Below are 16,169 nucleotides of genomic sequence, written 5' to 3'. Positions count from 1 at the left end.
TCTGTGTCTCTGGAAGCCAGGAAGTGTGGCCGGTGCAAAACACCCGGTAGCGTTGAGTGCTCACAAACATGTACATTAATAGCCAACACATTTACATGCTAACCCCTCAGATTCCCACACATACTGATTCCCACCCTAAACCTCCTCCGGACAGCTTTCAAATCCCCACAGAAAGCTGAAACCACTCCCCTCGATGGGGACTTTCTATCCTAAAATCAGAGCTTTTACTCCAGGAACCTTGGTATTCTTAATAATACTTGAGTCGAACTTTCCAGGTGCTATTGCTGTAATAAACTGATATTTCGTTAACCAGCTTCCTCTGAGTCTTTTGCTTGAATCTGGAGATTTCTTGGGGAGAAACAACACATACTGTATGCCCCCCTCCTCTCTGCTAAACAGCTGAAGCTCTCAGAGGTGAAATGTGGAGTGTGGGAAAGATAGATTACTATGTAACCTAGTTAGAGGCATGTCACCTTCGTCACCTAGGTCTCCCTGAACTCAGCTAACCCTGCGTCTTAATTCTGTGAGGGAAAAACACAACAAATCAGCATTAGATGATCCCGCCGATGTGGTCTCGCTTTCAGTAATCATGAATAAGCAATAAGTCTCAATTTTTGATATGAAATTAACTTCATATTTATTTCTGAATCAGATATTGACAAGTCATAATATACAGCAACATTAAAACTTTTAACAGGTGCCCAGCTTCTTGAACAATATAATGATAATCTTGACAAACTGACAGACGTAAAACACTCCTTTAACTCAGTTAAATGTGTAAATACAGATTTCTAGATGCAACTGCAGTCCTCCCGCCATCAGTAGTGATACAAACAGCGTGGTTTATGTTACTTTAAGACATCTTTTTACAAAAAAAACAAACATGTCACAGATCTGACAGTGAAGATGCTAAACCATTGAAATATGCAGACAAACAACGGTGATGTGGCTCAACTGTGATGAGCAGTGACTCCCTCTTGTGGTACGGACAGATCATGGGCAGATTAACAAAACAACAACAAATGACTGAAAAGAGATTGTTTTTTCATTAACATCAAATGTATGTGGATTAATGAGGTGAAACCTGGCATTTGCTGCCGTGGAAAAATTGTTTCTCGGACCAACAGAAAACTAAACTGACACTTTTTACTCCAAAATAAGCAAAGGTGGGGTGAAAACGTGTTGTCAGATTTGATTGCATTAAGGGCACATGAACACAACTGATTTTCTACTCCACCTTCATAAAGCTGCCATACGTCGTGGGTTCATTTCAAACATATTACAATCCCTAGATAACGTGCGACTACTGATTCATTTCTGATTAGCATCTGGGCGTTACCATCGTGCTAATGGGCACTTCAGCAGGTGAGACGGTCTAATAGCACTTGAGGAAATGCGAGGACAAGCCAAGAGCAGAAAAACAGGAGCTTACTAAGTGTTTTAGGGGAAATTTACATTTTATTCTGCTTTTAAGGATTCAGTCTGGGGGCCCCACTTTTGTTTTTGATCTTTTCATTCAATTAAGGATTTGAATCTCACAATATTTAATGTAAAGGTTCTGTAGAACACTTCCAAACTGCATAGATTTAATGCATAAAAGTACTATGTGCAACTTTTGAGAGGGTTTAATTTGCCAAAATGTAATATACTATATAAAAGTATGTTTGTAAAAGTGTAATCACTTTATGCTGACCTTAAAATAAGGCTTTTATATGCACTAAAGCAAGGACCTTGCTTTCTGCAGCAGCCTGACCCAGAGCATGTGTTCTGCATTTTAACTAAACTTAAAAGAACGACATCCTCTCTGGCATATGAAGGCCACCGTAATTTACTGATATACTTGGGAGCGTACGTGTGTTTCGATCTGCAGTCTCACCATTAGATGTCACCAATTATTAGACACTGGGCCTTTATTTCCCATTAAAGAGAGTTTATGTGGCTAATACTGATTGATTATATCAGTGCTTGATCAGTCTTGAGGCAGTGCTGGTCATGTTCATGTTTAAAATATACAAAGAAATAAAAAAAAAAAAACCCAGGATCTACCAGGGAAAACCTTATAAGTGATGCCTAATGTAGCATAGAGAACCTAACACAGTATCTACCATAGTGCGACTTGGAATCGCTGAATTTAGGTCAGAAGAAAACCTGAACGTGGGTTTCAATCGTGGCCTTCCCAAAACAAAGCGGTCCAATAATATGCAAACAATACCGTCCTACGAGTCTCCGCAGTCCAATCAGGTTTCAACCTTGCCGAAGGTGCCGTCAGGTGGTCGGTAGTGTTTGGGGAAGGCTTTGAGCTGCAGCGAGTTAAAGGCGTACTTTCTGCAGCCAACGTTCTTCACCGTGTTTTCCCTTCTGCAGCCCTCACTGAGGAGACAGAGGAGTGGAGAGGAGGAGACATTCACAGACAGAATGAGAGAGGACAACACAAAAACAAAAGTAGAGAGGATGCTTGGTATGAATGATATTTAAAAGTTTCAGACTGCCCCTTTACATAAAGGTGGCTAACAGTATTATTGATGAAGAACAAACAAAACCCAAAAGAGTCATGTTTTTCCATGTCACACCAGAAACATTATATACATAATAGTTATATTTGATAGGTTCTGCATCGTTTTTTTTACGTCTTTCCAATTTGTTTTGGGTCACTTATTTCCAAGTATAAACAGGGTCAGAGATGCAAAGAAAGGAAAACGCCATATACATTAAACATTATTGTATCATCGTTTATATTCTGCAGATGGAGGAAACACTAACGGGAGGTTTTCTGAGGTCGGTGATACATTTGTTGCAGCATGTAGCATGAAACACAGCGAGGATAACATGTTTGGACATTAAACTGCTAACTTGTAACAGTTTAGGTGTTAAAAAATAAAACAAGTGACTAATTTGGTCAATACATATAGTGTTTTTGATGTCAGGGGACAAATGTCAACATAATAACTGCAGTTTTGCATGTGTAAACTAGTAAATAAACTATAATTCACATGTTCAGGCATCTAAAATGTGCATGCAACCTGTTAGTAAGAGAATCAGCAGTTAATGCTAATAACATACAGTACACATATGCATCTTATAATCTTAGACTTAGTTTGCGGTGATATAAAGTGACTGCAGCATGACTGTTATGGCACAAGCATAATTATCACATTGTACAGATTATTCATATATTTAAACTCTGCTCTGGAATAATTGAAGACTATATACAGTATACATCTGAAACATCTCAGCAACGCAAGCATTTAAATAGAATTTATATACAGCAATACAAATATATTCTCTGTTTCTCTGAGTTAACAAAGAAAATGAAGACGGAAAAATGATAGTCTTTGATATAACGGTTATAATTAAATATTTTAGGAAGCACTTCAGTGTAATTAAACAAATAATTATCCGGAATTTCTTTATAGGTTGAAAACATTATTTCAATGGGCTTGATTTTCGGATCACATTTCCTGTAAACCGGTGTCTCACACAGGGCGCTCTAAACATAAGTGTCAGCACATTCGTAATGTCAATATAAAAAGGAAAGAATACGTCGGCAAGTTTGGAAAGATAGAAAAATATCGATGGTTGTGAGCTAAATTATGTTCACTAACAAACGTATGCAACAAGAGTTTCACTCGGTTCGATGAAGCATGAACTTAAATGGAAGAGACCTCGATTCATACAAACAAGACTTGCATATTCTGACTTTATCTCTGAGCAAACACGTACTCAAAGCTGCAGAAAACTTAACCGAAGCATTTTTACATTCCTCTTTGACTCACATGAATCATCAAATTGCTACACAAGTAAATTCTGTCAATAACTATAATATAATACACTATAATGGTACCAGTTTTTCTTTTGTGTATGTCTACACAACAAAATCTACACTGCATAATCCAACACATTTTTCCTGAATATCCTACCGTCATACATTCCACTTAGAAACTGCATCATAAAAACAAAATAAAACACAACTTTGTCAGTCGGTAAAGGCAGAGCAAATCTTCACTGAATTAAAGCTAAAAAGCAGATGTCGGTGCAGTAACTGACTGACTACACTTGATTGAGGATCGATAAAAAATAATAGTGCTGAACTGAGCCAATAAACAACATCTCTGCAGCCGACAGCCATCTTCACAGACTCTTAAACGTGCTGTACATGAAGCCTGGAGGAGTTTGTTTGGTTCTTTGCTAAACAGGAAAATGCACATTTCAACCTTAAACCGCCTTATTGTGAGAGTATTTTATCTTTAACAGGATCTATGCAGACTATAGGCTTTCATTCTTCAAATCCTGCTCTTTCCTCGTGTGAAGTTTCCAAATAAAGGATTAAATCTGAATGATTTTTGGTCAGTCTGACCCTGCAAAGTGCACTGGCTGAAGAGGAGGCAAAAACATCTCCTAATGAGTACAAAAGCAGGAAGACGTACAAAAATAAAGTGAGCAAATGCTGCCTGAGAAAATATATATATGGAAGCCAAAGTTTCCTCTCTGAATAAAAACTCCAGTTTCTGCCGTTTTAGCTTGCAATGTGTGCGCAAAAGCACGAGGAAGAAGATCGATCAAATGAGGTCAATGCAACAAGCCGCGCCTGTTTGTGCAAAGCTTAAATTATAAATTAGACATTTGTTTGTAATGATAGCTTCTATCAACAATAGCTTTTCCCAAAGCTATATATACATATATGTATATATTTACTTGTTTTTATACATATTCACAACTCAGAGGTAATTTCCATATTCACACTGTTGTTTTTGTTCTATTGCAATAATGAAACAATGAAGTTAGCCTTTCAGATCACTGAGGGTAGGATTCACATGTCCACCAGAGGGCGCTACACACTGAGAATGTGAAGATCCAGTATCATGAGAGAAGTTTAAATGTAAACTATTGTCTAGGCCTGACATCCTTATTCATTTCTTGCTCATCATTATGACGGAGCAAGAAATGACGGAAAAAGACGGAGACGCGGTTTTCACGCTCACCACTGCAGATTTGTGATGCAGCTGTTAGCTTAGCCACAGTGTTGTTGTGCATCTCAAGACTATTCACACAAAAGATATGGACTTAGAGCACAATAAGCCAGCGATAGTATACTAGTATACAGACTCTTTATCATATTAATGTAAAGTGTATAACTGCAGCATTTCATCGTCACCAGTTAGTTGTGATTTTAGCTTCCAGGTAGATGTAATAGAGTCAAATATACATTACTGAACCTTGAGAAGCAGTCTAGTCGAAATATCAAGTAGCAGAACCTGCAAATACTCCAGTACCTCAAAATAGTACTTTAGCAAACATACTATCCTTAGTTTCTTTCCACGACTGATATAAAAAAGAATGAGTTTTTAGACTCAGTCTGATTAGTGTAGAAGCAATCTCACTGTCAAGAAATCAAATCTATACTGAGACGTTTACACCACCTTCCCAGGCTTGTTAATGTTCAGGGGCAATAAGAACAACAGAAAATGGATGGGTCAGTGTGTACATACTGTATAGTACTGTGTGCATGGATTACATACACACTCACAGGGACAGTGGCACAGTTTCAGAAAACACGCTTTTAGGAGTCTCCTAAAAAAAAAAAAAAAAAAAAAAAAACTCTGGAGGTGTGATTTATTTTTCAGCTGCAGCGGAGTTTGGCGAGGAAATAGGCGACACTGAGGAAGAGCCAAACCACCAGGAGGTTTGGACTCAGGGCCAACAGCGGCAGCGAGTACAGGAGGCTGGGGTCCAGCCGAAAGTCACGCACCGGCAGCAAGCCACTCAGGTTCTTCTGGATCACCCCCTCCCTCGTCCCAATGCTGCCGAATCACAGCGGTGGGAGGAAGAAGAGGAGGTGGAGGAGGTGTGCAGCAGTAAAAACATTTGAGGAGGGGATAAGGGAGGTGGTGGGGGAGCATTTAAAAAGAAGAGAAGGAGATTTAAGGGAAAAATAGGGAGGGGAAAGAGAAAGCAATGAAGAAAAAGTAAAAAAAGCAATGAGAGTGTCGGGGTAAAAAGTGATGGAAGAGGGAGGGCAGTGTTCAAAGGAAATAAAGAGAGAAAATAAAAGATACAAAGGAAGAAAAAGCAGTTGAAGGGTGGGAGATTTAATGGCGAGGAGCAGTATGTGTGGCACCAAAGCCAAAAACAGATGGCGCCGTGCACAAAGGTGAAATGACAAAATATGACCAGCAAATCACGACAAAAACAGAAGATGAAAAACCAAGAAAAATCAATAATAAAAATATTGAGAGTGAATCACAAAAAGACCAGAATAAAACAAAGAGAGCCGATCACACAAACAGAAATCACATCACAGGAAAAAAGAGAAAGAGGAAAGGGAGAAAAAAGAGAAAATTAAGAAAGATGTTTCTATCAGAAAAAGAAAGATCAGAAAGTACAACAATGGCTCCTTATGTCTACAGCACTGTTTCTAAGATAAGGAGTGAAGATGAAGGAAGAAACGATGGCAGAACATGCTTCACTTGTGACAAATTAAGTGTGCATTCAAATTAAAGGGATTAAGCAAAACTTTATGTGAGTAAGTACCTGGTGCAGATACGTTACAGACGTTTTCATTTCATTGTTAATTTTTAACCATGATAAGAAGGGAAATGTGCTAATTAACGGGAAAGATGCAGAGTTTCATTCCAAAACAATTAACAAAACAATGAAAGGCTATTGTCATGCTCGGCGGTGGGGAGGAAAGAGGGAGGAGAGATGAGGAGCAGGAAAAAGTGGGGAGGAAATAGGTGAGGACACCGTATCATGCGAGTGTCTGTGGCTGTGCAACTTTTGTTGAGCGCGAGTAAAGCAAGACAGGGCGTCATTACAGCTGTTACACAGGCTTTACAGCAAAAATATCGACAACATGAAGTCACATGAAACTCCAGACAACAAAGATACAAACGCTCGCACTCTTTCATTTTGTTCCTGAGTGTTACAGGGACCTTTAAAGAGGAAATAAATGATGCAACTGCATTTAGCAGGTCGCATCTCCAGGGGCTTCATGTGTAAACAAAACGAGAAGAACGTAAATTAACAGACCGCATGGCAATCTCTTGAGCTGCTGTGAGAAGTCATCTGGCTCTGTCGGGTGAAGGCACCGCAAATCCTTATATTTGGGACTCCGGAGGACTTGTCAGTCGGAAGTGTGAAAAAAGATGACTCACTCATGTTTTTGTGGTCCTCCTCAGTCTAAGTACAGGAGATAAAACGACTTCCGCACAAATTGGGACGTCACAATGCGCTTAATTCCTGGAATTATTGTCTCGTGGAGCTCCGCTTTGTCCGTAAAACATGAGAGAGTGCTGGCGAGGGCAACGGTATCCGAAAACCGGAAGTCCGCGAAAAGTTCTATTCTTGGCTCCACAGTGCAGCACAGAGTCCTACACAAACTTCCAGCCTCAAAGGATTTACCTGTCCAGTGGATACATATTATATCCACTGGTTATATATGACAGCAATGTGCCTGCTAGAGCCTGCAAATGATCACTTTTCCAAATGCTAACTGTTGTTAGCTCCCAGTAGCCTCTGTGTCTGATGTCATTTCCTGTCCCTTAAGTTTCATTTTACTTTTTTTTTTAAGGTGGACATAAAGAGACACTACTAAACGTTCTGAACAGGGCTGTTTTGGCAGGTTGATTGAACTGCTGTGATTCTTCATCCTTATGGTATTTTGACCAAAACATGTCACAGACATGTTCATCAGGACACCAGGGAACTAGATTAACTTGGAGAAATAGGGTATAATACGAGTCCTTTAAGCTTGGAAACTCATCGCAGTGTTTCGACAAAATATGATCAATGTATCTACAGAGACAAAGATTTATTCTGTGATAAACATCATAGACTAATGGTTATCGCGCAATCTGTGAAATTCCTCCTTCTTTCCTGTCACATTTGCTGTTGTTCTTCAGGATGACGACATCAAAAAGGGTGTTTTAGAGTCATTTGCATATACATTTTTAGGTGGGTTGCTCGTTCACATCTGCTGAGTTTCCCGTTCGGTTGGATGTATCAAGGAATGTTGCACAGAACTCGGCGTACGCACAGTTTTATAAATCTGAGAAATGCTTGGTGTGTGTGCAAACCGCACACTATTTTATACAAGAGGCCCCAGGAGGATAACAATCAAGCTGAGGTGAGCACAGAAAAGAGGAGACTATATTATGGATGCCACCTGCAGTAAAAAAAACCTAAGAAGATTATCACTAATGTTCTGATAAGAACGCATTAACTCATTGTTTATTACATTGTGCCAAATGGTTTTATTTTCATGCCTTTCAAACTTGTTTTAATTGTTATTTTACAATTTAATCGAACCCTCTGATTTTACTGTAATGCAAAGACAAATAAAATCTTTCATTGTCCCCTTTCAACAGGTGGGGGTCCAACACGAAGTGGAATTTAATGAACAGAAGTAGGCAAAAATTGGACTGGATGACAGAAAAGTAAAAATGATGATGATGGTTGGTTGACTGCTGAGGGGAAAATACTCTGCCAGCCTCTGAGCAACTTAAGACTCTGAAACAGCACAGGCTAGCTTTGGACATACAGAAAAGAAAACAGAATAGACATGGATGGACAGACAAACAGGCACCGACACACACCTGAATATAGAGTCCAAATAAACATATTTGAGTCTCCTCTCTGCGATAATATAATAACCTCACTGCAGTGCAATTAACAGAGAAAGCAGGCAATGACATGACTTGTTAAATCACACATGGGCAAACATCATTCTGTCTCTTCACTATTTATTTTTACTCACTAAATCCTGGCTTCCTTCTTTATTTGTTGTGTTTTTATTTGCCCAGGTGTGATTTGTAATAGTAGCTCATTCATTGTGAAGGCCTCCTTACCTGCGCATACAGTCAAGAGCCTGCGTGAAGACCTGCGGCGCCATTCCATGTTCATGCTGCAGGATCAGGCACTGCTCCAGGGTCACCGACATGGCCGTGCGGTCTTTGGCGCTTTTGCAGCTGGTGAAACGAACACCGTTCAAGCGGCGACAAATCTGACATGAGAAAGAAAGGCAAGTGTGGGAAGAATAGATTTAGATTTAGATTTAGAACACTGGAGAGATGGTTGCTGGAAATGGGTCTCTATACACCCATGTACATATTCCATTAAAAACCAGAGGTTTGCAGCTAGAATAGTCGTTTACCACATTAAAAATGTATAGAGTGTATTTCTGATTCACTTAATGTTATATTCATTGAAAAAGTGTATTATTTGTGCCTTTCTTTCAAAAATAAGGACATTTCTAAGTGACCGCAAACTTTTTAACAGTAGTGTATGTTTTTCAAAAAACTTTATTAAAATAAAACATTCAAATGGCATTTAAAATTGAACAGTAGATAACAATAGTGTTTTCAACAGACACTGGAAGATATAGATATTTCAGAACCTTGATGTTCAGCTGAACATTCAAACTGTCTTACCTTGTTTAGTTTAGATCTGAAAATATTGTAAATGTTACCTCAGCAGCCTGCCAGAGGATGTCCACATTCTTGTTTTTCCTGGCATGGACGTTCTGCCCCAAAAACCTGAGCAGCTCAGGGAGACAAGTCTGAGAACGAGACCTCGGGAGACCTGAGGGGAGAGTGGTGGATGGTATAAGTGGATGAAAATATGTAGCACAAAGTATACGAAGTCCAAATATTCAAAATGATCCTCATATAGAGTAAAAGTACTCAGTTTGTTTTCTTGCTCTGTTATTAGTGATGAACTCAGTACTTACAGTCCACGGGCAGGACTTCTTTGAACTGCTCGTAGTATGAATTCAACCTGGACAGACTCTCCAGGTTAATGACCTCCTGCAGGGATGTGTCTCCAAACCTGAACAATGAAGACAATTTACGTACAGAAAAAGCTCTCCTCAGAGCTTCCTAAAACGTCTTCTTCCCCGATCTCACTCACTTCTCAGCGAGCGTCTGCTGTTCGTTGATGCCGACGTTGAAGTGCACGGGCTGAACCCTCAGCAGCATGCCGCTCTGGATCTCCCGCGGCAGAGCGTCAAACATGGTTCCTGGGAGAGGGATGCGGACATTGAAACCGTCCCGGTTCCCGGTGATGATTGGCAGAAGGTCAGGTGCTGCGCTGCCGGTGGCCTGTGTCACCTTAAATCCAAGAAAAATAAGTTGGTTTAATTTTGCTGCTGAACACACTCCTACTTCAGTTTTATACCAAGAGTTGTGGCTATCATCTGGCTATCATCTTTCCCCCCTTTCTTTACCTTAAAGGTGACATTACGCAGATCCATGATGCCGACGCTCATGTCCTCCAACATGGACAGCTCATCTCCTACAAACATCACAGTTAAAGAAGGAAAGAGTCATTCATCAAAATTAGGGTTTCTATAAAACACTCAGGATAAAATATAAATATGATAATATACAGTATTTCAGTAACTCCTAATTATATATTCCACTAATACAAATAATTAATTTAAGATTTGACTCAAATCAACAATGACTGAAACAATGAAACATTATCAGCTGTTTACTGTTCAGAACAGTCCACAATTGTATGAAAAACAATTTATAACCAATATTTTTACCTTCAACAAATGTTTTAGACAAAGCAGAATTAAATTTTGGAGTTTTAAGACCTTGGGTTTGGTAGGATGTGTGTACGTGTGTGTGTGTACCGTAGGTGCTGAGCAGCGACTCAAACTGAGCCAGGAGGCCAATGGTGTAGAGCTGTCTGAGGAATCCGTTGTCACGGAGACAGTTCCTCAGTTTGATAATGAAGCCACAGATGAGAGCGGTGAGCTGTTGCACACACACGCACACATCAGTATGAGTTCATAACAAGGGTGAGGCTGTTTCAGCATCAGTTACAGCTGATTCAGATTAAAACAGTGTTTCTGCTGCGTTTTTTTAAACAATACACTCTTGATATAGCAAAAACTAAAACGTTAAGACAGCTTTATCTTTTATTGTAGTCTACCTTGTTTCCATAGTAAAAACTTGCATGTTAGATTACACAACTATCAGTCATATAGGTTTATATTTAGATACAATAAACCTGTATAAGGTTATGTAGGTGAAGGAATAACGTATAAAGGAGGATTTACTGTTCTCCTGAAGGGTTTTATGTACCTGGCTGTGGCTGTAAATGATAGACATCCCATGACTCAAATATTTACAGCAAACATACCAACTAAATAAAACCTTTATTGTAACTGTAAAGGTTATTTGCTAGAACTGCAAAGATAACAAAGTGTAAGAGGAAAAGCATAAGACTCTCTGGCCATCACTGTGCACGCATCCTCTTTTTTATCTTTGGCCCAAAGAAGTGAAACATCTCTCTGGTTTGTGTCAGCACCTCAGGAGAGGAGGAGTGAAGAGTTCTGAGAGTGGAATGCTTTCTCTTTTTGTTTAAATTTTTTCTGTCCTTGCCTTCACGAGTGGTAAACAGTCAGGACCTCTGTGCTGCCCCCAAGTTATGGAAGGTGTTCCCTTTCAAAATATATCTGCTCCCACTACTGAACATTTTAAATTGCTTTTAAAGACAAATCTCTTCTGTCTGGCCTCCCCTTCTGTTAACTGAACAGATTTACTATTTTACCATCTAATCATGATTTACTGTGTTGTATGCTCTTGGTGTACCTTTTTGCCTTGTAAAGCACCTTGGTTAAAAGAAATTGCTGATTAGACTTGACTTAACTATTTACAAATTGAAGAACTTGTGGTTGTCACCTTCTTACGATGAGTCATTTTTGTGAAAGCAGTGCGTGTCAGTGTGCGAGTGCTGACCGTCTGACAGAAGACGACGTCACGGCGGTACTGCAGTGACACGTCCATGGCTATAGTGGGTGCGCTGTCCTGCATCAGCAGGAAGACCATGGACTTTTTGGCCTTGTCGCTCATCATGGCGACGCACTCCGTGAGTGTGGTGAGGAGAGGGTACAAGGCCTCGCTCCACTCGCCTGACGAGAACACAATTGGATACATAACATAACACAGGTAAAATAAGAACAGGTGAACACAGTCAACAAAAGTTGTTGTTTAAAGAGAAAACAGAACATTCTAGTAATTTGAGCTTTTTTAGATTGTTCAGGGCAGAAACAACAGATAAAAACAGAGAAGCAACAAGGAAAGCAGAAGCACAGAGAAGGACTATTTTCTTTAAAAACACAACTCATTTCTTTTTAAACTGAAGTCATTTTCAGAGAATATCATGAGGAAAGATATGAGGGAAATTCCAAAATGAACCAGTAAAAGTGTAATTTAACACTTTATCTGTACTGTTTGTTAGTTTTTAACAATCCAACAATCCTTAGCAGGATTATGCAAAAAACCTACTGAGCTATTGTTGTGCACTTTACAAGATTAAGGGTTCTGGTTTGTTGTGTAATGTTGTTATAAATGGGTGTGTAGAGGATTGCTCTGTAACATATGGTGTAACAGTCTTTCTGTAGCATCAGTTATTTGAAGATTTGTAATAAGACATGTCTTCAGAGAGCTCTGAGTTTATAATGCAGTATTTGAATGTGTGATTGGAACATGTTGAAGCAAACTTAACTTTTAATGGACAAACTGTCTCATATTTATGACTGATCAACTGTATCCCATTTGTTGTATTCCATGTAACTGCTGAACCAGAGTCCAGTGAAGTTGGAGGGAACAGGGAGAGAAGCTTGGGTGGAGGAAGCAGCTCTTACCTGGGTACGCCTCCTCAACACTGGGGCTCCCATCTGGAAGAGGAGGTGGAGGTGCAACATGCATGATTAGCGGACGCTGCAAACCAACAAGGGCAGCAGAGACAAACACAGAAAACACTGCAAACCAGGATGAAACATCTTCTCATAATGGACATACAGCCTTTGCAGGTGTACAGTTTGTTCTTTTTTTTAGAGTTCTTGATTTGTTGTGTTCAAACAAACATATTGCTGATTTCTCAAAGCAAAAAAAAGGATGTGATTTTTAAGTGTTCTGAAGGGGGGATACATAGATATTTGACCCTGGTCCAGTGCAACATGTACAGTACAGTGAGCACAGATTCAAAGATACAGAGACAGCTGATGACGAGAGACTGGCAAAGCTGTAAGGATTAAAACAGTTTCAAGTTCATATCTACAGTGAAACTGCAACATTGCTAAGAAACCAGAAAGACAAGGACATAGACTGCGCACACACACAACAGGTGATCATGAGCAGTTTAAGAGGCTCAAACAAGTGAGAAGGAGAAATAGGTTCTGTGATCAGGACTTTAAAGGGAAACTCAAAGGGAAACTCATGAGACCAATGTGACAGTTTCTCAAAGAAATAACCAGAGTTTTCCCAACTGAATAAAACGATGTGATAAAGAGATGACTTGAAAACAGTGAGGAAGTGGTAACAAAGAAATAATGAGACATACAGGATTGTTGTTCAGGGCTGGGAGGACATGCAGAGGAGGGATCAAGTGAAGAGGATGAGGAGGGTAGTGGAGGTGATGAGGAAGACGGTAATGATGATGGGGCTTCGTGTGACCCACTTCCTGGGTTGATCCAGAAAGCTCGCCTTTTTCCTTCATACATACACATTATCGTTACTCCAACTCCCATTAATTAAACATTCAATCAAGTCAGTAAACATTACAACAAAATTATACTTTTGATTTTGGTTTTCAGTGAAGAAAGCGATGTAATTCTACGACACAACGACACAAATAAATGTTTTTTTCCAAGAACACCACATGCAGACTCCAGTATTACATAATCCATCAACATTAATTGAATAAATACAACTAATAAAGGTAATAAATGTATTAGTAAGCTAATAAACGATATGATTTTAGGATGTTTTGGCTAATTTGGGGTTAAATCAGCAGTCTGGAATTCAGGACTCCAAAATGTGGAGGGCGGCATTTAACAATTTGGCATACAGCCTGCCGGAATTTATTGGGAGAAGGAGAATGATAATTGACGAGTAACGTGGGCTAGACCGTCTCATTTCTCACAGCATCTGATTTCCGTCTCCTTCAGGTGGAAGGAGGATGCAGCCTTGACTATCGACACAGCTTGTTGCATTTATTTGTCACCTTTCTTACTGCTGCCCTGCTGGTCACTGTGGGAACTGTCCAGACTGGCGTCACTTGGCCTCCTGTCCTTCTGAAGCAGCTTGTCAACACGCTGGATGATGCACTCTAAAGATTTATCCACATTTATCCAGACTTTCTCCTGGAAGACACAGAATGAGTGGCAATGTAGCCTATTGGACTTAGTGTTTTCTGTGTCATGTCTTCATTTTAATGCATCAAAAAGAAGGGAGTTGTTTTGGATAGCATTAAAGATCATGATAAATAAAATAATTCAACACCATGATTATTTTGGTGAATCCTGACTGATAAACTCACCCATTCTTCTTCATGCCAGTCTACACACAGCGAGGATCGGCTGTTGCGACCACTCCACTTGGCGAGCAGCGTGTCCTGATCGTTGCGCAGAACTACTTGTTCTGAGTCAGCAGAAGGAGAAGCTTTGGAGGCAATGTACTCTGGCCGTGCTGCGTTCAAGGCCTGAATAGCTGAAGCGAGCAACTTACAGTCGCACACTGTGACAAGCTGACGAGTCTGGAAGTGAGAGTGGAAGAGAGTTGTTGGTTTAAAACAAAAGCAGCATGATATGAATTATATATGTGATTTATATGACATTGAATACTTTTGTCTCTTACCTTATCAGACAGAATAGTGAGTGTCCTCTCGAGGCCACTGGCCGATCGGTCTTTGGCGGCTCGGGAAAGCCTCTCTGCGTAGTAACTGACCTGAGTCTTCAGCGTGTTGATGTGGGCAATGATCTCTTTGGCTCGGACGATATCCTGCGGTATATAGACGATGGACTGCGAGCTGGAGAGGGCGCTACTGTCGAAGGCAATAACACAAAGTGTTTGTATGTCACTGTATGTCAATGACACTCTTCTTAAAATCTAAAAGGTGCAGTTATGTTTTGGATCAGTTTCAAAAATATTTGGGTTTATTGATGTGAAAAATTATCAATTGGCTTTTTGTTTTTTTATTTGAGTGTTTGCATGCACATGCCTTTTCTTAACAATAATCTTTAGTGGTCTTAAGAACATCCTACAGGTCAACACAAGACAACATGAACATTACACTTTAACAAAAGATCTATAAGTGACACCACTCACTTTACAAATTCAGATACAGCTTTGTGAAAATGTGAGACATTTATTTGAATACCTCAATACCACATTTACATACGATTTTAATATAATGGCAATGTCTGAATTTATAAAATGAGTGGCATTATATCACAAACTTACTGCTAAAAAAACAAACATCGGGTTTATACATACATGTGCTTGGATTAGGGCAGCACATTTAGTTACTTTCAAAACACAACACTATTATTAACAATGATTCATGTGTCAATGTCCAAGGTGCTCATGGCCTCATCTCTAATGAATCTTTGAGTTAAACACGCAATTTTGTTTGTGGTAATACAAGGCAACAACAGGTGAAAAGTGAACACACAAATTAAAACAAGCAAAGCTGTGAGACCACTCACCATTCCTCCTCATATGCACTGATCAAAAACAACACAATAAAAACAAAATTAAGAAGGAGCTATGAAAATAACTGCAGAATAAATGCAAAAGTTGAAGAAAAAAAAAAACATAAAAAGATGCGCTCATTCATTTTATGTAAAAAATTTAAAGTTGGTCACTTATATTAAAATAAACATCCGATGAATCTGAGCCTGTTTGAAATATTAAAAACAATGTGAAATTATGAATGAAGCAAAGAATAAAATTCAGCTCATGAGCCCACACCACTGCAACTGAAGAAGAAATATAACCTGCAATTGTTTTTAAAATGGTCAGTTTGTGCTTTTTTTATTCCAAGCTTGTCACTTACTGTTTCTTTGCCTCCTCAAATTTCGCAATGAGTTTCCTCAGACCACTGTTTTTAAATCCCTGGCAGTGAGCAGCTGGAGCTCCCATTGTTATCAAATCATACGTGTGCTCTGAAGGATAAATGTGCAGAGTGAGTAGAGCTGAACAGAACATGACATATCAGCATGTTTACTACCGTCTGTGTCGATGCATCTCACCAAAGCCCAGCTCATCCTGAACCCTCATCCTCTGAACGTGAAGGTTTGTTGGCATGAACTCCAGCTTCCTCTCCGCTTTCAGGTTACTGGCTTTGAATGATGGTCCTGAAAGAGAAGATTTGTGTGT

At 39.5% G+C, this 16,169-nt stretch overlaps 1 protein-coding gene across 1 annotated transcript in view; it reads right to left on the bottom strand.

The window, feature by feature from the left end:
• Positions 1-1,491: 1,491 nt before the first annotated feature.
• LOC310937517 (inositol polyphosphate-4-phosphatase type I A-like) overlaps positions 1,492-16,169 on the bottom strand; it is a 28,868-nt gene continuing 14,190 nt past the window's right edge. Inside the window, exons 12-26 of the mRNA XM_083901800.1 lie at positions 16,043-16,147; positions 15,847-15,955; positions 15,497-15,514; positions 14,646-14,832; positions 14,329-14,544; positions 14,014-14,152; positions 13,351-13,500; positions 11,745-11,917; positions 10,634-10,757; positions 10,220-10,287; positions 9,904-10,103; positions 9,725-9,822; positions 9,464-9,576; positions 8,844-8,998; positions 1,492-2,370 (exon numbers count right to left, since the gene is read on the bottom strand). Of these exons, the coding sequence (XP_083757926.1) occupies positions 2,238-2,370; positions 8,844-8,998; positions 9,464-9,576; positions 9,725-9,822; positions 9,904-10,103; positions 10,220-10,287; positions 10,634-10,757; positions 11,745-11,917; positions 13,351-13,500; positions 14,014-14,152; positions 14,329-14,544; positions 14,646-14,832; positions 15,497-15,514; positions 15,847-15,955; positions 16,043-16,147 (1,988 nt within the window). The 3' untranslated portion in view covers positions 1,492-2,237. The remainder of the gene's footprint in view (positions 2,371-8,843; positions 8,999-9,463; positions 9,577-9,724; positions 9,823-9,903; positions 10,104-10,219; positions 10,288-10,633; positions 10,758-11,744; positions 11,918-13,350; positions 13,501-14,013; positions 14,153-14,328; positions 14,545-14,645; positions 14,833-15,496; positions 15,515-15,846; positions 15,956-16,042; positions 16,148-16,169) is intronic.

Source organism: Microchirus variegatus, assembly GCF_963457635.1.
Source record: "Microchirus variegatus genome assembly, chromosome: 1".
Classification (NCBI taxonomy): domain Eukaryota; kingdom Metazoa; phylum Chordata; class Actinopteri; order Pleuronectiformes; family Soleidae; genus Microchirus; species Microchirus variegatus.
Note: the sequence above shows the minus strand (reverse complement) of the source record. Positions and strands in the feature narration are given on the sequence as shown.